The 23,086-nt window shown below is 48.1% G+C and overlaps 1 protein-coding gene across 3 annotated transcripts in view; it reads left to right on the forward strand.

The window, feature by feature from the left end:
* Window positions 1-23,086, forward strand: part of VANGL1 (VANGL planar cell polarity protein 1) — a 58,792-nt gene that overhangs the window by 26,084 nt on the left and 9,622 nt on the right. For 2 of the 3 annotated variants that reach the window (XM_042252993.1, XM_042252994.1), the window contains 4 exons: window positions 17,393-17,526; window positions 18,607-18,645; window positions 18,977-19,109; window positions 20,458-20,692. In XM_042252993.1, coding sequence (XP_042108927.1) covers window positions 17,393-17,526; window positions 18,607-18,645; window positions 18,977-19,109; window positions 20,458-20,692 — 541 coding nt within the window. The remainder of the gene's footprint in view (window positions 1-17,392; window positions 17,527-18,606; window positions 18,646-18,976; window positions 19,110-20,457; window positions 20,693-23,086) is intronic. The other variant, XM_012179163.3, reaches the window with a different exon arrangement.

Here is a 23,086-nt window from a genome sequence, read left to right on the forward strand (position 1 = left end):
CCCAGGACGCACGGCGTGGTGTGTTCAGACAGTTGTGGGTGGTGCTGGCTCCTTACCACATGGGTGCACCGGCCAGAGGTGACGTGCACCCGGGAGGCAGGGCTGGGTGTTCTGTGTGGCCCAGGGCTTATCACAGATGCCTCGGAGTTGTCCTCACCATGACCAGCAGCTGCCCCGTCCACACTGGCTAACCTTGAAGCCTCTCGCCTCAGCTCCCCCAGGAGACAGAAGGTGGCCTGAGCTGGCCCCGTATCTTCCTTCTGACTCCTCCTCAGGACCATAAGTTTTCCTCCTCTCCTGCTTTCATAAGGACCCCCTTGTCCCTTGTGTGGAGACCCTGGTTGTGGGGTGGAAAGATGGCCAGGGAAGGAGAGGCGTCTTCACTCACAGAGCCCTCAGGTGGGCCTGGCTGCCCATGAGACAGTCAGGCTGTGAGATCTGGGACAGATTTGGCATCCATCTCTCCCTGCTGGCCTGAGTGGGCCTGTCACCTGCCGAGCCTTGGGCTAAATCTGGTCTAAACCCAGCAGTGGCTGGAAGAGTCACTGGGCCAGAAATAGAACTTCTGAGCTCTTTTGTAAAGTGTAGAAAAAGACAAGAGGGAAAGGGAGATTGGAATAGACAAAGAGCAGGTCCTGGGGAGCAGAATAGAGGGTTGTCAAAATCAGGAATCAGGATGGTCTGCCCTCTGTTACGTAAGTTCCTCCCCCAGCAGCGACCTGTTGGGCTGAGGTGCAGAGTGATGGCAGGGGCTTTTGTTGCTTGTTTTCAGGCAGTTTGATAGAGTCAGCGGAGGTATTTTAGAAAACTGTCAGAAGAATGCCTCATCTTTAGTGTCTTAAAGAAAACCCCTGTCTCCTTAGCGCTCATAAAAGTTACTTTTAGGAGCCTTCCTTGTTGGCTGGAATGGCTTTTGGGGGCTTATTTGAAAACTTTCAGAAACGGAAAAGGTTCCTGTTGTGCGAAGGGAAATTCCAAAGGAGATTAAGATACTTCTAACCTTTGCCCAGTGCTGCAGGGGTTAACGGAGCTTTTCAGATGTCTCCCTTTCCCCTCCTTGCTGCCATTGGGGTGGGGGCAGGGGCTGTGGTGATGTCACCTTTTATAGTTGAGGGCCCCAAGCCATAGGTTAGGGCCATACCTGAGGCCTCAAGGAGCCAGCGTGTCCTGTGCCTCACACCCCATCCGCATGTTCTCCGCAGCATCCTGGGGTTTCCGCACATTGTAATTCTACATGCTTCACGTGTTTTCCTGGCCACATTCTCACAGTGAGTTGCTCACTTTTCCAGGATTTCACCAAACACTATTTTTTTTTTTTTTTAAGAATTTGTAAAATATTTATTTGGCTGTGCCAGGTCTTAATTGCGGCACGAGGGATGTTTGATCTTCACTGTGGCATGCAGAACCTTCCTTAGTCATGGCATTCGAGCTCTTAGCTTTGTCATGTGGGATCGGGCTCTCCGACCAGAGGTGGAACCTGGGCCCCCTGTATTGGGAGCATGGAGTCCTAATCGCTGGACCACCAGGGAAGTCCCCCATCACTAAGATTTTGATCTGACTATATATGGAGAGAAACCCAGGAGAAAAGAGACTCGAAGTGATGTTTAACGATCCTCATTAATGATTTCTCAGTTTTGAAATCTTTAAATACTGTGACTGTTCGAGCATAGCAGCTAGTGCAATTGACTGACTGAATCCAAGTGGCAGAGTAAACCAACAGCAATGGAAACCTTAGCAGTGAGCAGTGACATAGTCCTTGCCATACGCTAGGCACCTTCTAAACACTTACCATGTAAATCATTTAATCATCACAGCAGCCGTGCAAGGTAGGTATGTTGTCCTCATTTTCAGATGGGGAAACTGACGCTTGGAGGAGTTACACAGGTTGTCTATGGCCATACAGTTTGTAATTGTGGGAGGTAGGGTTTGAGCCCTGGCTAGTTCTAGGATGATCTTAACCATTTCACCATGGTGCCCAGGAACATATGTGTTCATGTTCACTGCTTTAAGAATGCATGAGTGAAATTTTTAAGCATTTTTTGAGGGCTTACTGTGAGCTGAGCTGAGTGCTAGCTGTTTTTATACACATTATGCTCTCTCATTTAAATCATAGCTTCAGGGCTGGACAGGAAGGGATGAAGAGCACTGTCAGAGATGGCTGGCTCCCAGTCTGCAGTCATTCCTTAGCCCCATTGGTTCTTTCATTCAAGCAGTCAGCAAGCAAACCTCTGCCTTATTACCACAGTAGTAAGTAGGTTTGGGCCTTTGTCTGGTCAAACCTTTTTAACTTTCTGTTTGTCATATGTCCCAAAGAACACCTCTTTTATTTGTTGCTGTTAAAACTGCCCCAAAACTTACTAGTTTTGGCAACATTACTTTATTATTTCTCATAGTTCCGTGGGCAGGGCTCAGCCGGGCAGTTCTTTGGCTGGTCTGGCCGATGGTCCCTGTGTGATTGCAGTCCTGTGGTGAGTCAGCTGGGATTGGGCTGTTCTCCTGTCCAGGTTCTTCTGTGGTTCTCTTCTTCCCCAGAGGGCCTTCCCCCTGGGGAATAGTTTCTTCAGTGTACTGCAGCGTCTCAGGGCTCCTAAGCAGAAGTTCTCAGGCCTGTTAAGGCTTAGCCTGGAACTCAACCAGTACCTTGCGTTGCATTCTCTTCTTAGAGCCAGTCAAAGCCCCAGCCCAGATTTAAGGAGCAGGACTGCACAAGTTAGGGACTTTTGGAAGGGTTGGTTCATTAGGGTCCATGGTGAGGCAGGCTCCCAAGACAACCTCAGGCTCTCATTTTCAGAGCCTGCATATACTTACAGTTCTAAAAAGTTTAATTATTGACTTCAATTCCTCCCAGAGTCCAGAAGTAACATATTTTACATCAGAGAAAGAGCTGCTGTACGGAGGTTGTGTGAACATCAGTGGAGGGTGATAGCTGATAGTCATAAGCAAGGAGAAAGACACAGAAGCCACGAAAGCAGAATTAACTCTCATCTTGGTCTTCTGGGAGACTTGTCTATTCACAGTGACCCGCTGTGTGAGATACTCAGATTGCTGAAGCTCCATTGTACCTAATCCAGCCAGCTGGGTTTTTTTTTTTAAACTCAATGTTTCATTCATTGAGTCTAAGAGTACCTTATAAATTGGCATTGACTGTGGACCTTTTAATCAAAAGTCTGGTTACTGCTCACAGAACCACTCATGCATTAGAAGAAATGATTCTTGGACTGATTTTCAAACAGTGGAAACTTATGATCGTGCGTGGTTGCAGCATTGTGTTAGAACTATTATAGACTGAATATGTTCCCTCCAAAATTCATAGCTACAAATGAGAAAGCAAGGAACGTGTATTTGAACAATGAAGAAAAGGTGATCTCTATAAGAAAATGGCAAAGAACTTCGTGGGATTATGTTTCTGTTCGAGTGTTTTGTGGAAGGTAGAACTTACAAGCAATGAAATTGGGTTTTTTAGCTGAAGAGATTTCTAAGCAAACTGTGGAAGGTACAGCTTGAGTCCTCCTTACTCCTTATTTTAAAATGAAGAAGAGAGAGGAGTTGAAGGAGTTGTTAAGCAAAAGGTAACCAGAACTTGGAGATTGGAAAGATTCTCAGCTCATCCATATTGCAAAAAAATGAGGACGCAGGTGCTAAAGAGACCGCCAACAGGTGCCTGACAGCCGTTTGATAAGGAGATTAGTCTAGGTGTGAACCAAGGGTGGAGTCAGTCATCTCAGCAGAAGCCAGGAATAAAGGTGGGGTTACACTGTCACCTGAGACTAAAGGAAACAGAGAAAGTGCTGTAAAACGAGGGAATGCTGTGAACACGCCTTATCCTTCAGGAAAAGAGAATGACTCCAGAGGTGATTCCGGACCATCACTCCTCCACAGGCTCAGGGGCAAGGCTGCTTCCTTCCTGGGCTCAGACGATGGTCCCCTGCCTTGGTTTCAGTGGGCCTGGTTCCATTGGCAGGGCCAGGCCACAGAGCCTTAGGAGGGTGATGGGCCGCCCCAGTGGGCCCCAGGGACAAAATGTTAAGCCCAAGAAGATCATTCTCAAGTGTTAAGATCTAATGGAATTTACCTTGCTAGGTTTTGGAGTTGCTTAGGACCCATCACCCCTTCTTTCTTTCCAGTTTTGTCTTTCTGGAATGGGAATGTCTCTCTTGTGCCTGATTCACCATGAAATTTTGGAAATGCATAACTTGTGTGGTTTCACAGTTCACAGCTGGGGAGGAATTTTGCCTCAAGTCCCATCCATATCTGATTAGATGAGATTTTGGACTTTACACTTAGAGTTGATGCTGGAATAATTTCAGGGTCTGGGAATTGTGGGGATGGATGAATGTGCTTATGTGCTTTGCATGCAAGAAGGACATGAATTTGGAGGAACCAGAGATGGAATGTTACAGGCTGAATTGCATACCCCCAGATCCATAGGTTGAGGGACTTCCTTGAATGCTCAGTGGTAAAGAATCTGCCTGCAATGCAGGAGATGCAGGTTCGATCCCTAGGTGGGGAAGATCCCCTGGAGGAGGAAATGGCAACCCACTCTAGTACTCATGCCTGAAAAATCCCCTGGGCAGAGGAACCTGGTGGGCTACAGTCCCAGGGGTCTTAAAGAGCTGGACACAACTGAGTAACTGAACACACATACAAATACATAGGTTGAAGCTCTAAACCCCAGTTTGGCTGTATTTGGAGTTAGGACCTCTAAAGAAGTAATTAGGGTTAAGGGAGGTCATCGGTCTTGTAAATTAGTGTCCTTATAAGAAGCACCAGAGATCTTACCTGTGTGCATTCTCTCCTGGTGCATGAGGACTGGAGAAGGACCATATGAGAGCATAGTGAGAAGGCAGCCATCTGCAAGCCAGGGAGAGTCTTCAGCAGAAACTGAATTGGCTAGACCTTGAACTTAACTTTGAGGCTCCAGATCTGTAGGAAAAGAAGTTTCGTTGTTTAAGCCACCCAATCTGTGGTGGCTGAGCTAAGGATGGGAACATTCCCCATACTGTTGACCTTTGACCCCAAAGCCCCAGGAAACCACAGATCAGTGAGCATAGCCTGACCCCGTGAAACAGAGCTCCTGTTGTCCTCTCTCCAGCTCATGCCTGCTTCCTCTTAGCTTGAGTAGGGGGCCTTGTTTCTCTCCATGGCACTTTGGCTTTCCAGTTAGAAGTGAGAAAGGGAGAGTCTCCTAGGGAGGTTAAGGTTATTTCAGGGTTTATCTAGCTCCACTGGAAATCTTATGTCTGTGATTCTGGGTCAAATAATATCAAAACCGGTGATTACACTGCTGATCAGGCTTGGTTGTCGTGCTGGGCTGTGGACCCCTCCCTTCCATATGCAAGACCAGCACCAGCTGTCTGCGAGCCTGGCTCCATCACCTTTGAAGTTGGGAATGTTTTTAAATGACCACCAGAGGCCTTGGTTCATGATTTTTATGGTTGTGGCTTTGCACGCAGTCTCATTTTTAGAAATATCCCTTCTTGTGTAACTGCTCTTCAGTAAAAAGAGTCGTAGTCCCCATCCCCACTCCCTAAGGACACAAAGGGTAGGAACGAGTAAGAGCGGAAGAGCAGAGTGTCAGGTTTTGCTCAGTCTCTGCTCTGCCGTGGGAGAATTTGGAAGGTGGGCTCAGAGCTGCCGTTTGTGGTTTGGCCCTGTGGTGCCTGTTAAAAGTGGCTTTAATGAGAGTGTAAGGTGCTGGACACCGTGAGCCTGTGTTTGCTCAGCTGCCTGCTGGCAGCAGCCACAGCTGGGAAGGCTGCCCTCTCACGGCATCTGCCCACAAGCCCTGCTCCAAGGCAGAGCGGACAGGCCGGAGCTCAGGACGTGACCCTGGTTTCTACCGTCTCCCCAAGGGCCCTGGGCGGCTGGTGGGTCCACACCAGATTGGTGTGTGGTCTGTTTTCCAGGGACTCGCCCCGCGGCCAGCCCAGCATTCTTCATGCCTCCTCCACAGACCAGTGGGTGTGACTTAGTGCAGTGTGTGTGCTGTGCTAACAGCACTTGAGGGCAAGTGGGCAGGACCCTCTTTCCCTGCCCTGCTCTGTATTGGCCTCGATTAGTCTCTGTAAGTAGAGATCCATTGGCTAGGCCTGTTGCCCTTGGGCTCCAGATCTTTCCATATGGGCACTTGCAGTTCTTCTTAGGGCCAGAGGTACCCGAGTCAAGGGATGTGAGGCTGGATACGAGTAGGCCAGCCGAGCATCCTGGGTGGGTCTGGAGCTGCTCTCAGTCCTGATCTGAATCTGCTTTTCGAGGCACCCAGAACAGGTGGTTGTCTTTGACGTTTATCTGGTGTGATTCAGCTCAGTGATTTAAAGCTTGGAAGGCAGGGTTCCCTTCGCAGGCATGGCAGGTGCAGCCCAGGTTGGACCCTTGGGAGGTGACAGTGCACTGGGGCTTGTGCCCTGGCTGGAAGTGGGCTGCAAGCTCTCTGGGCAGACGTGGCCATAACCAAGCCTGTCACTTGACGGGAGGCACAGCTCCCCCCAAGTGCGGGGGTCTGCCAGCATCTCTCTGTTGTGGGACAGTCAGGCGTGACTGGATCATCCCCTAGGTGGAGACTCTCATCAGCAGTGTCAGCTAGCTCAGAGCCTCCCGGTGATGGCGGTGTTCCAGCCTAGACGGATGCCATGCGTCTGGTCGTTCAGTTCCTGCGACTAGGCGGACCAGGGTGTTGTATGAAGCTGTCAGCCACTTCTGTGCTCACGGCTCCTCCCAGTGCTGACAGTGTGATCTCCTCTGAGCTGGTTCTTTGTGGCTTTCCTTGTTTTATTAGAGAGGATGTTTCCCAGGTTACACTTTCTTAGCAGGAACTTAAAGGAGGATGTTACAGGAAGGAGTGACCCCCTTCTAGGGCCCAAGAGTGGGCTCTTGTCTGACGCTCAGGAATGAATTGTCCAGGGAGACACATGAGCTGACAAAGCAAGAGACTTTATTGGGAACAGGCACCCAAGTGGAGAGTAATAGGGTGAGGGAACCCAGGAGAACTGCTCTGCCACGTGGCTTGCAGTCTCGGTTTTATGGTGATGGGATTAGTTTCTGGGTTTTCTTTGGCTGGTCATTCTGACTCAGGGTCCTTCCTGGTGGCTTATCCATTGCTCAGCCAAGATGGATCCCAGCGAGAAGGATTCTGGGAGGTGGTTGGACATGTGGTATCTCCATTTGACCTTTCCTGAACTCTTCCGCTTGGTGGTGGCTTATTAGTTCTGTGTTCCTTACCAAGATCTGTTGTAAAATAACTCGTCCACATGGTTACTATGGTGCTTGGCCAGGGTGGGTGGTTTCAGTTACTGTGCTTCCCTTAACAGAGACAGTAAAGAGCCTGAAGTGCCCTGAGTGCCCTCCAAACTGCACGTTCATTTCACCTCCTTCCTCCTGGAAGTAGCTATCCTGGCTTCTGGTTGCAGTTTGCTGGCTTTCAGTGGGATCTCCTGCAGGGCTTGTCTGCAGCCGGTGCTCAAAGCGTCATCCAGGGACACCTGCTGGTTTGCAGATCTCGATTCAGAAAACGTGGTCACTGTAGCTGAGGTTCTAGCAGGCCTGGGTCACTGGGGAATCCATGTTGCCTAAGGAACGGCCGCCTTGGACCTCACCAGCAGGACAGGGATGCTGACCACTGTCCCCTCTCAGGATGGGCCTCACCTTGAGATCTCAAGTGGCAATGTGTGTCCCCCCTGCTCCGTCATGACAAGGTCCCAGAAAATCCTGCTTTTCTCCCACATCTTCCTGCATCCTAACCCAGACCTGTCTGTGTACACAAGCAGATGCCAGCTTTTGCTGCTTCCTATCCTCAGGTTCCAAGGTGATCATTGCCTGTTATCTACGTGGGACTTGTGTAGGCTACTGGCCCCAGTAGGACAAACATTCTAATTAAAGGGCAGGAGGGCCAGGAAGTATAAACACTTGTGTGTCCAGTTCTCAGCAGAGGAGGTGGGAACAGCGTTCAGGGGTAATTATATTTGCATCTCTGGGACTCACATGAATGAGTCCCAGCTTTACTGCAAACACTCCTGACTGTTGGTCACATGGAAATCAGTTTATCTCCCAAGTCCAGTGATACCCACACATCCAGGAAGCTGTCGCCTTGTTGACTGTCCTGGGAAGAAGTAGCAATCGGGTCAAATAAAGGTCATCCATTTCTCTCCCAGGGTGGGACTTTCCCAAAGAGCTGAATCAGTTTTCATTGTGGATCCTTCATTTTAGAGTTTTCTCAAAGACCCGATTCCAGCCTAAAATGCATCTACTGGGTAGCACACCTTAAAGAGCAGGAGCTGGGGTGGCTGGGGTACCCAGGCTCCTTTACTGGCTACATCCTCTGGGTCTTCACTGCTGGCTCACCCTCTCTACCACCCCTGTCCCTACCGACCTCTCCTTCCTCAGCCTCTCTGCTCACCCTCTCTCCTTTGCCGTTCGTCCAGAGCCTCAGCCACCGTTAACCTTAGCCCAGCCTTGCCCTCTACCTGCCTCCATCTTTCTGTACTACACAGAAGTGTGTTCACTTCCATGGTGGCTGGCAGCCTGTGTGCTGAGTCATTTCAGTCGTATCCAATTCTTTGTGACCCTATGGACTGTAGCCCACGAGGCTTCTGTGGCCATGAGATTCTCCAGGCAAGAACACTGGAGTGGGTTGCCATGCCCTCCTTCAGGGGCTCTTCCCCACCCAGGGATCGAACCTGCATCTCCTGCAGCTTCTCCACTGCAGGTGGATTCTTTATTACTGAGCCACCGAGGACCACAGACCATTTCCTCTGGGTTCTGGAGGTTAGAAATCCAAAATTGAGGTGTTGGCACGGCCATGTTTTCTCAGCACCCAGAAAGAGGCCTCCCTTGCTCCTCCTGGCTTCCCGCAGCTGCCTGCAGTCCTTGGTGCTCTTCCCCTGTGACCCCATTGCTCTTGTCATAGCCTCTTAGGAGGATTGTTGAACACCAGTCTGTTTCTGCCTGTGAAGCTTTCTTCCACAAGGTTTGACCATCGTTCATCTTTTAAGACTCAGCTCAAAGACTCGGCTCTGCCGTCTCTGTGGATCTTCACCCGAAACGTCTCCACTCAAATGCTCTGTCTCAGCCCCGGGTCACTCAGTGCACTTACCTGTTCAGGTGGTTGTCGTCATTGATGGGATTGTGAGCCCCAGAGGTGCCGTTCACATCCATCCCAGAACTTGGGACTTAGCGGGTGTTCATAATTTCCATTACTACTTGCCTGTGGATGGAGTTGTGAAGGCTGGTCGTTAAGATCTTTCTGAATGTCAGTGTCTATAGTTGGCTGGTAGGATAATGAAAATTGACCCTGAAAGGGGGCTTTGCGGATTTCACTCTGTGGTCAGAACACTCTCTCTCCAATGCCTTCCTGTTAGTGGGGTTTTGCTGTTGTTCAGTCACTAGGTCGTGTCTGACTATTTGCAACCCCATGCGCTGCAGCACATCAGGCTCCCCCGTCCTTCACTATCTCCTGGAGTTTGCTTAAATTCACATCCATTGAGTCATTGACTGGTTTAATCTCCTTGCTGTGCAAGGGACTCTCAAGCATCTTCTCCAGCACCACAGTCGGAAAGCATTATCAACAACAAAGCTAGCGTTTGTGTGGGGCAATAGCATGTAAGAAATGCTTTCTTGTTTTTCACACACTGGGAAAGCTCTTTTTGTTGACAAGCTAAAGGAAGCAATTAACATTTGAAAAGAGGTGACTAAGGCTTCCCCACCTGACCTTGTCAGACCCTTTCTCTTTGCTCTGGGAAAAGATAAAGCTGCAAAGTGTGCCTCTGATGAGTGAGCGCTAAAGCCTTAATATTTCTGATTTTAATAGCATGTGCCAGATTAAGGAAATCAAACCAGTCAATCTTAAAGGGAATCAACCCTGAATATTCTATTGGAAGGACTGATGCTGAAGCTGAAGCTCCAGTACTTTGGCATATTCATTGAAGGACTGATGCTGAAGCTCCAGTACTTTGGCCACCCGATGCCAAGAGCCAACTTATCGGAAAAGACCCTGATTCTAGGAAAGATTGAAGGCAGGAGGAAAGGGGACTACAGAGGATGAGATGGTTGGATGGCATCATTGACTCAATGGACGTGACTTTGAGCAAACTCCGGGAGATGGTGAAGGACAGGGAAGCCTGGCATGCTGCAGTCCATGGGGTCACAAAGAGCTGGACACAACTGAGCGACTGAACAAAAACAACAAGATTAACTGCGGAAGTCCCAGTCAAATCCAAGGAAAAGTGAATGAACAGGAAATAGACAACTCTGTACTGGGTGTGGGGGGCGGGGGGCAATGCTTTTTTTTACGTCTCAGACCCTTATCTGCAAAATAGGAAGGTTAAAAGGGAGGAGATTTATGTCCACTATTGTTTTCTTCTAGTATTTGTTGGACATTCACAAGAAAGAGGGGCTTGGGTGTGGAAGGAAGTTGGGGGGGTGGCGGGTGGACCAGTGGGTAGAACTTAAAATAAGGTCATTTTAGTACAGAGCTGAGAGTACATTTTCTTATCAAGCATAGGCTGAATGATTTCTGGGGTATTTTAAAGAGCCGGTGCTTAGACTGGAAGTTGGGACTAGATAGACTCTGATTTCCCTAAGTCTTGAGTCTATGATTGGTTGGGTGAACTCCGAAACTCTCTTCACTTCTAAAATGTTGTGATTTGATGTAAGTAGAGATTGAGTCATGTTTTTATGTCCAGGAATGGGGTGAATATTTTAGCCAACAAACAACCCTGTCCCTCGCTACAAAATACTCATATTCCTTAGTAATATGCTAATGCTTTATGTTCATATAATCCTTTATAGTTTATAGACGCTTTCACTGGCAGTTTTTCATTTGCTCTTCTCAACAACCAAATGCAATAGTTGGTCTTCTCTCTCCATCATCAGCCAGTAAACAGGCCAAAAAAGGAAAAATGACTTACACAGTTTACAGAGCAACAGGATCAGTGCTGGAATCCAGGCCCTCTGACTCCAAGTCAGCGCGATGTCCATGTTGTAGGATGACTCCTGAAGCTATGGTTTTGATTTTTCAGAAGGCTGAGAGCTGGCAGCAAATACTGCGTAAAAACAGAGAGTAGCCTGACTTTACAGTCTGAGTCCCTAAGGAAGACAATATAGAGGGGACCGGTCTTCATGGTGCCCACATGTTGGCCCTTGATGGGAAGGGTCATCCAGGTGCACACAGGGGACAGGTTGGCCCCCACAATAAACATGGACAGGTAAGCTCACAGTGCTACCATTAATAAGCCATTTGCTTTAGGTCAGGACTTTAAAGTTTATTATCTCATTTAATCTTTAAAACAAACGTAAACCAGGCAGGCAACTTCTTCTTGGGAAGTAGGAAAGTGAAGGGCAGACTCTGAGTCTCCAACATTTTTCCTGACCTTAGTGCCAACTGTTGAAGTCTTAGGAAGTCATTGACTTTGGAATTGTCCCCATTGACATTTATGCTTATGAGACAGTTTACCGTGTGTGACTCCAGTCCCAGCTCAGACCTGTATGTTTGGATCTCAGGATCTGTCACTAGAATTTCTGACTAGCTGCCTACACTGGGCTTGCACACATCACTTCATTAACCTTTTAGGCATACATTTTATACAATTGAGCATGTTATAGGGGCTTCCCACGTGGCACCAGTGGTAAAGAACCTGCCTGCCAGTTCAGGAGACGTAAGAGATGTGGGTTTGACTCCTGTGTTGGGAAGATCCCCTGGGGGAGGGCATGGCAACCCACTCCAGTATTCTTGCCTGGAGAATCCCATGGACAGAGGAGCCTGAAGGGCTAGTGTCCATAGGGTCTCAAAGAGTCAGACACAACTGAGCAACTTAGCACGCATGCGTACCATGTTACAGCGAGATTGTCTTAAATCTGGGGTGGGGAGAAATGAGTTAACTTGTTCAAGGCCAGAGAACAATGGAAGAGTAGGGGTCATGCTCTCTGGGTCCCAAGCCCGCACCGTTTGCAGAGTGCATTCTTCTCCCCCATCAGAGAGCGTGTGGAGGCTGCAGAGGTGTAGATACACAGGACATGAATTTGTTTTTTTCAGAATTTATATTTTGAAGGCACGTCTTTCAGAGTTTTATGAACTAAAATTTGAACTGTGTTCAGAGGTGCTTCTCTTGGTGTTCTAGAAGCGTAGCATGTAGGTGGAGCTCTCTGCTCCATTGCCATGGCACTCGTATGATGGTTATCACTGACGCTGGAAGATGTTTTACGGCTGATTAGATGCAGCATTTCACATTCCACCTTCTTTGTCCTGAAAAGAAAATAGGCCAGTAAGGCAAGGGTGAGTTGCAGATTCCACTGTGGATGTTGAATTCCCTCAGACATCTGTGCTGATTCATCGCTGCCCTGTCCTGTCCATGGGCTCAAGGTTGGACCAAGTGGTGGTGGGGGTTAACTTTCCCACTGGGAAGGATATCAGCTACTTCTGGTCCTGATCATGGGTATTCCATCGTCTGTGTTGTCCTCTCCTAGGCCCATTTGGGATTCCTGTGCTTGCTTCTTTCTCTTTAAGTTATTTATTTAGTTTCTGGCTGGTTCCTCGTTGCTGCATGGGCCTCTCTCTAACTGCGGTGTGCGGGCTTCTCATCGCAGTGGCTTCTCGTGTTGCGGAGCACAGGCTCTAGGGCGCAGACTTCAGTAGCTGTGGCATGCCTACTCAGCAGCTGTGGCTCCTGGGCTCTAGAGGACAGGCTCAACAGTTGTGGTGTGAGATCTTCCTGAAGCAGAGATGGATTGGCAGGAGGAATCTTTACCCCTGAGCCACGAAGCCCAGTACTTGTGTCCTTATGTGCAGGTCTCAAGGGAATTTCTGTTACAAGCTATGTGTATCTATGCGCTCTTTTCCCCACATATATGCAGTCTGTGAAGACAGGTATTTCCCTGGGTAATGCCTTGGGAGGGTGTATTAAAATGCAGTAATTATTGAGCTCAGAGCTCCATATCTTGGGAAAGTGCTCCTTTCCATGAGGTTTCAGTGGGGCCCTGTCCACAATCAATCTGGACATCAGGCTCCACCTGCCTGTATTACAGGGTTTCTGCATGAGGACTGTTTAGCCAGGTTACTGCCTTTTGTCTCTGACTGTGATGGTGATAAGAGAGGCAGCACGTTTCTCACCGACTTGGTTTTACTTGCCTCCCTCCTTCCCCTGAAATGATCTGGTTTGGAGACTGGGACTCATTGAAGCGTTTACTTTTGTTCATCTCGGAGGTTTTATGAAACTCCATGGTTTTATGAAATACGTGCTCAGAATTGATCCTATACCTCTGGCAGTTCTAGGGTTTTCTCAATGAGCAGCCTGGGCCAACGAGACAGGGGAAGCCACAGAAGGTGTCTTCCTGTGCAGGGGGATGGGGGGAGACTTTCACAGGCTTGCTGGAGAGACAGCCTAGCACTTGAGACGCTCCTGAGAGATTAGTGCGGACCGGAGGGTTGGAAAGGTTTCCTGAAAGTCAGCTCTCCTTTGGCTCTGCAAGATGCTACATTTGAAAGATGCTGAGGATGGTGCTAGTGGTAAAGAACCTGACTGCCAGTGCGGGAGATGGAAGAGACTCAAGTTCAGTCCCTCCGTCAGGAAGATCCCCTGGAGGATGGCATGACCACCCACACCAGTATTCTTGCCTGGAGAATCCCATGAACAGAGGAGCCTGGCTGTCTACAGTTCATAGGTTTGCACAGTCATACACAACTAAAGCGATTTAGCACGCACACAAGGAGCAGAGGCAGGTGGCTCCTGAACCCCCACACTGGCTGAGGACAGGGGGTGCTTCTGCATCCTGGCCTTGTGGGGCCATGACCTAGACCGATGCCAGGGTGCCCTGCAGGGTATCCCCTCAGTAGGTGCCAAAAGATACATTAGTCATGGATTTCTTTTATCCTGGTTATCGAACAAGCTCAACCAATCCAGAGCATGAATCAGGAGCCAGAATAGAAACAAAAGACTTCACATTTGGGGTTGAAATTGACATCAGATGTTGTACTGGAGCGAGTGTCTCTTAGTCTGAGTAGAGCTCCTCACTCGGGTGCTTCGAAGCTTATTTTCTCTGTTTACCCTAACGTTGAAGGTGTACAGGGACGGAGGGTGATGGCCCGAGGCAGCGAGGTTAACAGCAGCTAGGAATGACGTTGATAGCCGGTTGTGAGGGAGAACACGGAGAAGAACGTGGTGTGGGGGTGGGCACAGAGCTCCACTGCCTGATCGGGTCTGACGCCTCTGCTCTGATAAGTAGGGGCACAGCCCAGCGCTTAATGCAGGTGGTGACCATGCCGACTCCCAGCAAGACTCCGGTCATACATCGCATAGTTGACTGTCTTCAAAAAGATGAGGAAAGACAGACTGGATTTTAATCCAAATCTCAGCTTTGTGGGTTTTTTTTTTTTTCCTTTTTTAGCTTCCACTTTAGCTGTCACCTTGGGGACAGGGGTTGGGGTGGGGATGGAGAGCAGGTCCACAGTTGCTTCTGGGGCTTTCTGGAGCCTCTGTTGAGACGGGGCTGGAGGAGGAAGATGCCACCTGTCCCGTGTTAGCTGTCTGGTCCCTGAGCCCTCCCTAGGCCGCCCGGGGCTCTGGCGTGACTCTGGCTTTGTGCTGGCTGTGGACTTGCCCAGCTTGGAGAGCATCATGCTGGAAGCCCCCTTCCATAGCTGAGTGTGGGCAAGGCACCCTTTCTCTGGGTGACATGGTGGTTTGGGGGGCAGAGAGGTTGGAAAATATGGCCACCAGGCTCTGGTCCAGCTGTTCCCGCTCTGCCTCGCAGACCCCAGCTGAGTTAGTGTGATGGTCTGGGCCCCTCCTTGCGGGCTGGCTGAACAAAAAAGCCAAACCCCACAACCACAGAGGGTTTGCTTTGAAGACAGGCCTGAGAATAACCAAGTTTTATATCTTGATCAGGGGTATACTTCTGTGCTGGAATCCAGGCCTCTTGAGATGTGTGCCTGTGTCAGCACAGGAGTGTGGGGTGGAGTGGTCTGCAGGCCAAGAATCTGTGTGTGTGAACAGACCTGTGTCTGTGTGGAGGGGCTCCTCATCTCCAAAAAGCCCAGAGACTTTGGAAAAGCAGCGCCTGGGCAGGGGGACGAGATACACAGGAACTCCTGAGCATTTGTCTATGATGAGTGACCAGGCGGGGCCTTGATCAGTCTAGGATGGAGCAGGTGTGCCGAAGCAGCACGTGCCCTGCCTCGGGTGGAAGATCACAGACAGGGCGACAGGGAGGAGGCTGGCCATGCTGAGCCAGGGATCTGCTGGGCAGGGGTGTCTGTGAAAGCCGGGAAATCTTTTGCACTAAGATCTGTAGCACACAAACCTCAAGGGCCACTTGACTTCCTCAGGAAGCCCACCCAGGTGCCCACCCAAGTCCTGGGTGGTTAGAAGCCCTCCTCTGCGTTTCCTCGGCTCCTGTGCATTCCAGTTGGTGGTCACAGAGCTTCCGTTCCACTTCCATCAGCAAGGAGAAGCTCCTCCCACCCTATCTTTGCATTCTCAGGACTTGACTGAGGCAGGTACTTAAATATGAACATGATGAGTGGGCGACTGAGAAACGAAATGACTAGGGCTTTTGAATGTGGGTTTGCTCTTAGGAATCTTATTCTTCTGTTACTGAGAGTTGATCTTGCCACTCCTCCCCAGCCCTGCATGAGTGTGCATGTCTAGGTTGACACTAAGCCTGGACTGAATGCAGATCACAGATCAAGGCGCTGTGTGGGGATATGAGTCAGAAAGTACTGCTGTGACTCAGCTCTCCAGGAGGTTAGCTGATTGACTTCTAGACTGTTTTTCGATTCCCGTGTTAAACTCTGGGGACACGACCCCAAGGGGAGCTGAGGACTAGATTGACAGTGTCAAACTGATGGGTTAGGGGCTATCTGGTCTTAGTGTGAAGATCCCTGAGCCAGTTGGAGAGGTGTAGCAGGCAATGGAATCCTCTAGGAATTAAAGGCAGTTGTGTCCTGGTGCCCAGGCTATTGTAAATAATCCTTATAAGCACATCTACTTCAGCGGCGAAGAGTCTGCCTTCAATGCCGGAGCTGCAGGAGACTTGAGTTCAACCCCTGGGTTGGGAAGATCCCCTGGAGTAGGAAATGGCAACCCATTCCAGTATTCTGGCCTGGAGAATCCCATGGACAGAGGAACCTGGTGGGCAAAAGTTCATAGGGTCTCAAAGAGTCGGACGCGACTGAAGTGACTTAACACACGCACTTAGCAGGGAACCAGAAAGACAAATATAAAGGGCAGAATACAAATAACTTTGCGGAGTTTAGCACACCAGTGGTTAGTGAACATCTAAGAGACCTGGAGAGGCTGGTACATATGTACACTGTCCTACAGCAGCCGCACATCTGGGAGAAGGAGCACAGGTTAGAGGCTGGAGATCCAGATTGAAGTTCCCATGCTGCTGTTCGGCAGTTGTTAACCTCTCTGCAGGTCATAGATTTTTGAGCCTTGGTTTTCTTCCCTTGAATGATTGTGTCAGGTGAGATGAGGTATATAAAATCCCTGGCTGTGTTAGTATAGGTCACTCTTTGGAGAGTGTCCTGCATCTGTTTGCAACTGATACCGAGTATGGGTGCCCCAGCGCCCCCAGCCCACCCTGCTACCTCTTCTCTGCTCCTCCACTACTCACAGAGGGGCCAAGCAAAGGACGGGTTAGAGATCTCAGGACACTGGCAGGGAGAGTCCCCTTCACATACCCTCTTGGAGGGACCGAGGCAGCAACTCATGGAGCTGGAGGACTTGCAGACCAAGAAAGAGGGAGGTCTCAGCTGAGACCTCAGGGGAGGGAAAAGGGTCTTACTTCCTCTGAAAGAGGGAGTTCTCGCTGGCCTGGGATGGATGGGACTGAGAGAAGGAGGTGTCTGTAGCTAGCATCTTTCCAGTGCACTCTGCTCTGTGCAGGCATTGTCTGAGCTATGGGAAACTGAAAACCCTACCTTCCTTCCACTGGGGGCAATGAGGTGTACGTGGAGACACTGCTCTGGAACCTGAGAAACTTAACCTATTCTTTGTTCTTTCACTTAGTAGCTCTGAGGCCATCTGAAAGTCTCTTGACCTTTTGGTGGGTCCTTAGTATGCTCTTCTGTAAACTGGAAAAATGAGGATAGTTCTGTGTAGTCTAAACAAATCTAAATTAGAAGTTATAACAGTCCCTTCTCACCTGTTGGCTACATTTGGTGTGGCTAATGATGTGGCCTGGGAGAAGACAGAATTCAGTGGATGATGGGGCTTAGTTTCGTCTTTAAATTTTCATCCTGGAGACAAAAGATGTGGTGAAACCGAGGAGCCTTCTGTATGAGGCTATCTTTGGTGTTTTATTATTTTACCTGACTCCAAAAGATAATTATTTTTTTTTTCACATAGGACCTTAGTGGGGGGAAAAAAAAAACTGCATTAATTTTTTCTTCTTTTCTCAGTATCCAGCGAGCAGCATTGGTGGTTCTGGAAAATTACTATAAAGATTTCACCATCTATAACCCCAACCTTCTAACAGCCTCCAAATTCCGAGCAGCCAAGCACATGGCTGGGCTGAAGGTCTACAATGTAGATGGTATGTGCCTTGAAGTGATATCTCTGGTGGGTGTGGGAGCAGGTGGACAACTGCATAGATTAAATTCTGTTCCATTTGGTTCTGTTCCTCTCACAGTTTGCCTTTATGGTAAATTCTCATGTCAGAACAATTTTTTCTTTTCCTCTCTTTTTCTTTTTCTTTTTTGCTGGCAAACGTATTTTTACAGAAATGTTGATTTACAGTCTACATGTGTGGGAGTTCCATTCCTCTTGAGATTTTATGAAAACTATGTGATGTAGTTTTTCTGCCTCCTGCTGTGAACATCATACATTGAAAGGTCATAGGAAAAGGCTGCTTTTCAAAATTTGGCTAAATTACCAGAAGATTCAGCTACCCTAATCTGTTAAGACTCTAACTCCCAGTTCAGGCATCTGGTGAGGTTCTTACAGGCGTTTCTCAGTCCTGGCTGGGAGCTAGGGTTGAGTGGGTGGAGGGAGACCAGAGGCGAGGGTGGGGACATCAAAGCTGTGTTTCAGGCTATCAGATGGGTAAGTGCAAGAAACAGGACACCTTGGGTCAGGGCAAGAGCTTTGCAGCCTAGAAGAGGATCATGTTGTTAACAAGTCAAGTAATTTATAGGTGGTATCAGTTTGGGTGACAGTATCCTCCCTGGTTGCTGGTTTTTTATCCTTTTGGCTACATGAGATGTTCACTCTCTTGTGAATCCTAAAGGATTGGTAAATTTCACCTGTGATCTGAAAACCTGGTGCAGAATCCCATTAGCCAGCCAAGCCATTAAGTAGATACTACCCAAGAAAGCATGTGATCTGCCTTGTCCTTCTGAAAAGTTCAGGCGATCCACGGTCGGGGCTATGAGACCGGGAGTTCTAGGTCTGTATTAATGAGCGTGACGTTTTGCAAGCCCCAGGGGTGGGTCTTTTCTGTGACCGCTGTGGTTACCATGGCACTGGAGCGGGAGCATGGGCATTGTCCCTGTGGGCACTGACTCTTCAGCAGGAGCATGCTCAGTGTCTCTGGGCGTTGACTCTTTTCTCTGTCCTTCTCTCCCCATCCCTTGCATTCTCTCCCATTGTCTCATCGCTGAAATGCATGTTCCAGCTGCTCTGATGGCCAAACTGGAACTTCCTGTGGCAGATGGTAAATAACATCTTCAGCACACTCTGTTATTATGGGTCAGCATTTTAATTGTCAAGTGTTCTTCATCTCCTATGGAGTTTTTTCTTTTTTTTTTTTTTTTTTCCATTTCCATTCATCAGATTGGGGTGTCAGGAGACTGCCTTCTTCTTGTGAACATTTTGAGCATAGAGTAGGGGTCATGTTCATCTTTCTGGGAGGTTACCTTTGGGATTTGTATATGGGCTTCACAGGGCTTGGGCAGACGGTACTGACAGACTGTGGACTAGTTTTCTGCTGTTTCTCACCCCAAGGCATTAAAACCGTCCTTCCTCCACTGTCCTTTCCCCCAAAGGCCCCAGTAACAACGCCACTGGTCAGTCCCGGGCCATGATCGCCGCAGCTGCTCGGCGCAGGGACTCAAGTCACAACGAGTTGTATTATGAGGAGGCAGAACACGAGCGGCGGGTGAAGAAGCGGAGAGCAAGGTACGCTGCCCAGCCCCCACACCAACACCCCGACCAGGCTTTCTTTTTGAATGTACACCGACTCTTTTTTTAAAATTTATTTTACTGAAATGTAGTTGATTTGCAATGTCATGTTAATTTCTACTGTATAGCAAAGTGATTGTTATACATACATATACATTCTTTTTCGTGTTTTTCCTGTTATGGTTTATCACGAGATTTTGAATATAGCTTCCTGTGCCAGTCAATGGGACCTTGTTGTTTATACATCCTACATATAATGTGCATGCGTGTTAAGACGCTCCAGTCGTGTCTGACTCTGCGACCCTATGGACTTTTGCCCGCCAGGCTCCTCTGTCCATGGGATTCTCCAGGCCAGAATACTGGAGCGGGCTGCCATCCCCTCTTCCAGGGCATCTTCCCAAACCAAGGGATCAAACTGGGTCTCCTGCCTTGAGGCGGATTCTTTATCTTCTGAACCAACAGGGAAGTCCTCCTATATAATAGTTTGCATCTAATCTCAAACTCCCCATCTGTCCCTCATCTACCTCCCTCCTTCCCTCCCTTTTCGCAATCAAAAGTCTGTTCTCTTAAGACATTTTTTTTTTTAACCAGAATGAAATTTCAGTTTATAAACACAACCCCCTAGCATGCAAAAGCATCACCAGGAGGACTTGTTAAAACACAGGTCTCAGGTTCCGGCCCCACCCGCAAAGGTTACTTACTTTCCAGTAGGTCTAGAGTGGGGCCCACCCAAGAATTTACGTTTCTTAAAAATTCCCAACTGATGATGAAGCTGCTGGCCTTCAGCCCACACTTTGACTGGCCCGCCCTCTATCCCCAGGCCCTTGCTGGTTTTCCAGAGCTGATCACTTTAGCTGAAGTGGACAAAGATGGTTTTCATCATACATGCTGCCTTCCTTCTTTGTTCCCTGGGGCTGCTGGTGTGGGCGGCCGGATGGAGAGGATGCAGCTCTGGTTCTCCATAAAGCTGCCTCTGTACCATGAGCCACCCCTCAGTGCATGCAGAGTCTTTTGTAGCCACAGTTTGAAGAGCCTTAAAACTCTTTGCATGTCACCCTTCGTTGTAGTGAGTCTCCCAAGCAAATAAGTGGCAGAATTGAGATTAGGAGTCATCTCCGCAGTCCCATCCTTCTTCCTCCTCACCCGGGAGCCCCCATTCCGTGTATTACTTTTGCCTTTGTCTTCCTTTGCCCTTCCCTCACCTCCCTATTGTCTGGGGTGACACCTGAGGATGGGAGCCTTGGGCCAGCTGGCGGCCAACTAGGAGTCCTCCTCCCACGTCCTGTGTGACTCTGTTCTCAAGCCCTGCACTGCTGTCCTGAGTACCATGTTTCATCACCCCCAGGCTGGTGGTCGCAGTGGAGGAGGCCTTCATCCACATCCAGCGTCTCCAGGCTGAGGAGCAGCAGAAAGCCCCCGGGGAGGTGATGGACCCCAGGGAGGCTGCCCAAGCCATCTTCCCGTCCATGGCCCGGGCTCTGCAGAAGTACCTGCGCACCACTCGGCAGCAGAACTACCACAGCATGGAGAGCATTCTGCAGCACCTGGCCTTCTGCATCACCCACAGCATGACCCCGAAGGTGCGTCTTGGCGCCGAGCTTGCAAGTCCCATTTTAGGGTGTTGTCAGGAACGATAAAGGTTTCTCTAAAGCTCCCACTGATAAGGATTAATGTTTCTTGCTTATTTTATGTTATTTTGGTGCAGTTGTTTTTTTTTTCCCCCTTTTAAAAAAATTTATTAATTTTTTAGTTGAAGGATAATTGCTTTACAGAATTGTGTTGGTTTCTGCCAAACATCAGCATGAATCAGTCGTAGGTATACATATGTCCCCTCCCTATTAAACCTCCCTCCCCATCCCACCCCTCTAGGTAGTTACAGAGTCCCTGTTTGAGTTCCCTGAGTCATAGAGCAAATTCCCATTGGCTGTCTATTTTACATCTGGTAATGTATGTTTTCATGTCTCCATACATCCCACCCTCCTTCCCGGGTACAGTTGTTTTTTTAATGTGCCTTTGAATTAAAGGCTTCAGGATTCAAGCAGAGGAAAGACTTTCACTTAAAGACAGCCCAGGTAGTAATTCAGGGTACTCTGTATATCCTGGGCCTGAGCTGATTTGTTCTAACCTGGCACCTCCATCAACTAGTGGGGAACCTTGGGCCAAGAGCTTAATGGCTCTGTGCCTCAGTTTCCTAGTCTGTAAGTTGGAGATAATACTAATGTCTACCTCATGGGGTTGTTGTGAGAACTAAAAGAGTTCATTCCTGTGTAGTGCTTAAAACAGCATCTGTCATAATATAAGGACCAAATAAATAGCCATTATCATCAGGGGTGGAAACCATGCTCTGACTTGTTTGGCGTTTTGGCTGTTGGGAGGTTAGTTTTACTAAGTGATCTTCTGGGCCATTATGACATGAGCACGCTTTAGGGGATGATGCAAAAACAGCCTCGTGTCTAATAGACGGCTGTGGCCAAGGAGGCAGAATAAAGTGTTCAGCCAGTGACCTCTTCAGACGGAAGTGGATTCAGATCCTGACTCCACCACCTAATCGGTTTGTGACTTTGCCTAAGTTACTCTACACTTGTTCCCTCTTTTATAAAATGGAGATAATAATAGTATCTACCTGATCGGATCATTGCATGAGAATCATATTAAATATGGCAACACGACATGTGAGTTGTGGTAGAGAGTAAATGAGCTTGGCATATGGTTTGCATGTAACACTGGTAGTGATATTATTGGTATAAAGGCCTGTATTCATACGTTGCCCTGTACGTATAAACTGCTGGCTGCACTGTCACCCTTATCAAACCCTAGGAAACCAATATGGAGATATTCAGTAAGACGCCATAACATTTTCCATATTCTTTGGTTCACTAATCCCCCTCCTAGAAAAAGGACTTAGCACAGTCAGCGATACACACTAATGTATATGTGGATTATTTTGCAAGATAATCTTTATTAGCTCCAAACTGGAAATAACTTAACAACAGAACAGTGGCTTACACGTTATGGTATATCTTAAAATGTGGAAGAATCTGTTAGAATATTAAGTTACAAAAAGCAGACTGCAAAAATGTGTGAACACGGTGGTTGCAAGTGAATACAGCATGTCTGCCTATGCAGAGGGATGGCTCATACCACGTGGAATGGAAGTGGTTATTTCCCTTTTCCCCCAAGCTTTTTAAGTTTACTGGCTGCTTTCTTTCTCACTTAAAAAAAAAGTATATATACTTTTCCAAATTAAAACTAATAATCTTTATATAAAAATCCAAACGTTAAAGAGAAGTATAATGTACGAAGTGAACTTTTCATCCCTGCCACCTAGACAGTTCTTACTAATATAAAGAATGGGTTTATATTCTTTCAGGTGTGTGTGTGCGCTTAAAGCAGAAACGAACAAAACAACAAAAAAAGGAAATGGGAATCTCATCCCATATAGGTATAGCTTGGAAACTTGGTTTTTTCACTTAAAGCTGTTCTTGGCTGTCTTTCTCTGTCAGTACTTTCCCATCTCTTGTCATACAGATTTCCCTCATTCCCTTTAATAGCTGTGTCCTGTTCCACTGAATACCATGGTTTGTTTAACAGATGGCCTACTAATGCACATTCGGATTAAGATCTTTCCTTAGTCTAAACTAGGGGTTGGTGGTTTTTGTTAATCGAGTTTTACTGGGACACAGCCACACCCTTTTGTTTACAGATTATCTACCACTGCTTTCTCTCTACTGCAGCTGAGTTTAGTTATGACAGTATGTGCCTTGCGAAGCCAAAAATATTTACATTTAAAGGAAAGTTTGCCAGCCCCACGTCTAAACAATGTTGCAATGAATCTCTCTTTTTTTACATATGTTTTCATTCATATATGCAAGTATTTCTGAGGGATCAATATCTAGTAGAGGAATAGCTGGATCAAAGGTACAGATCTTGCCAAATTATCCTTCTAAGGGGTATTACTGTTTTATATTTCTACC

The sequence above is a fragment of the Ovis aries genome, chromosome 1 (assembly GCF_016772045.2).
Source record: "Ovis aries strain OAR_USU_Benz2616 breed Rambouillet chromosome 1, ARS-UI_Ramb_v3.0, whole genome shotgun sequence".
NCBI classification, from domain to species: Eukaryota; Metazoa; Chordata; class Mammalia; order Artiodactyla; family Bovidae; genus Ovis; species Ovis aries.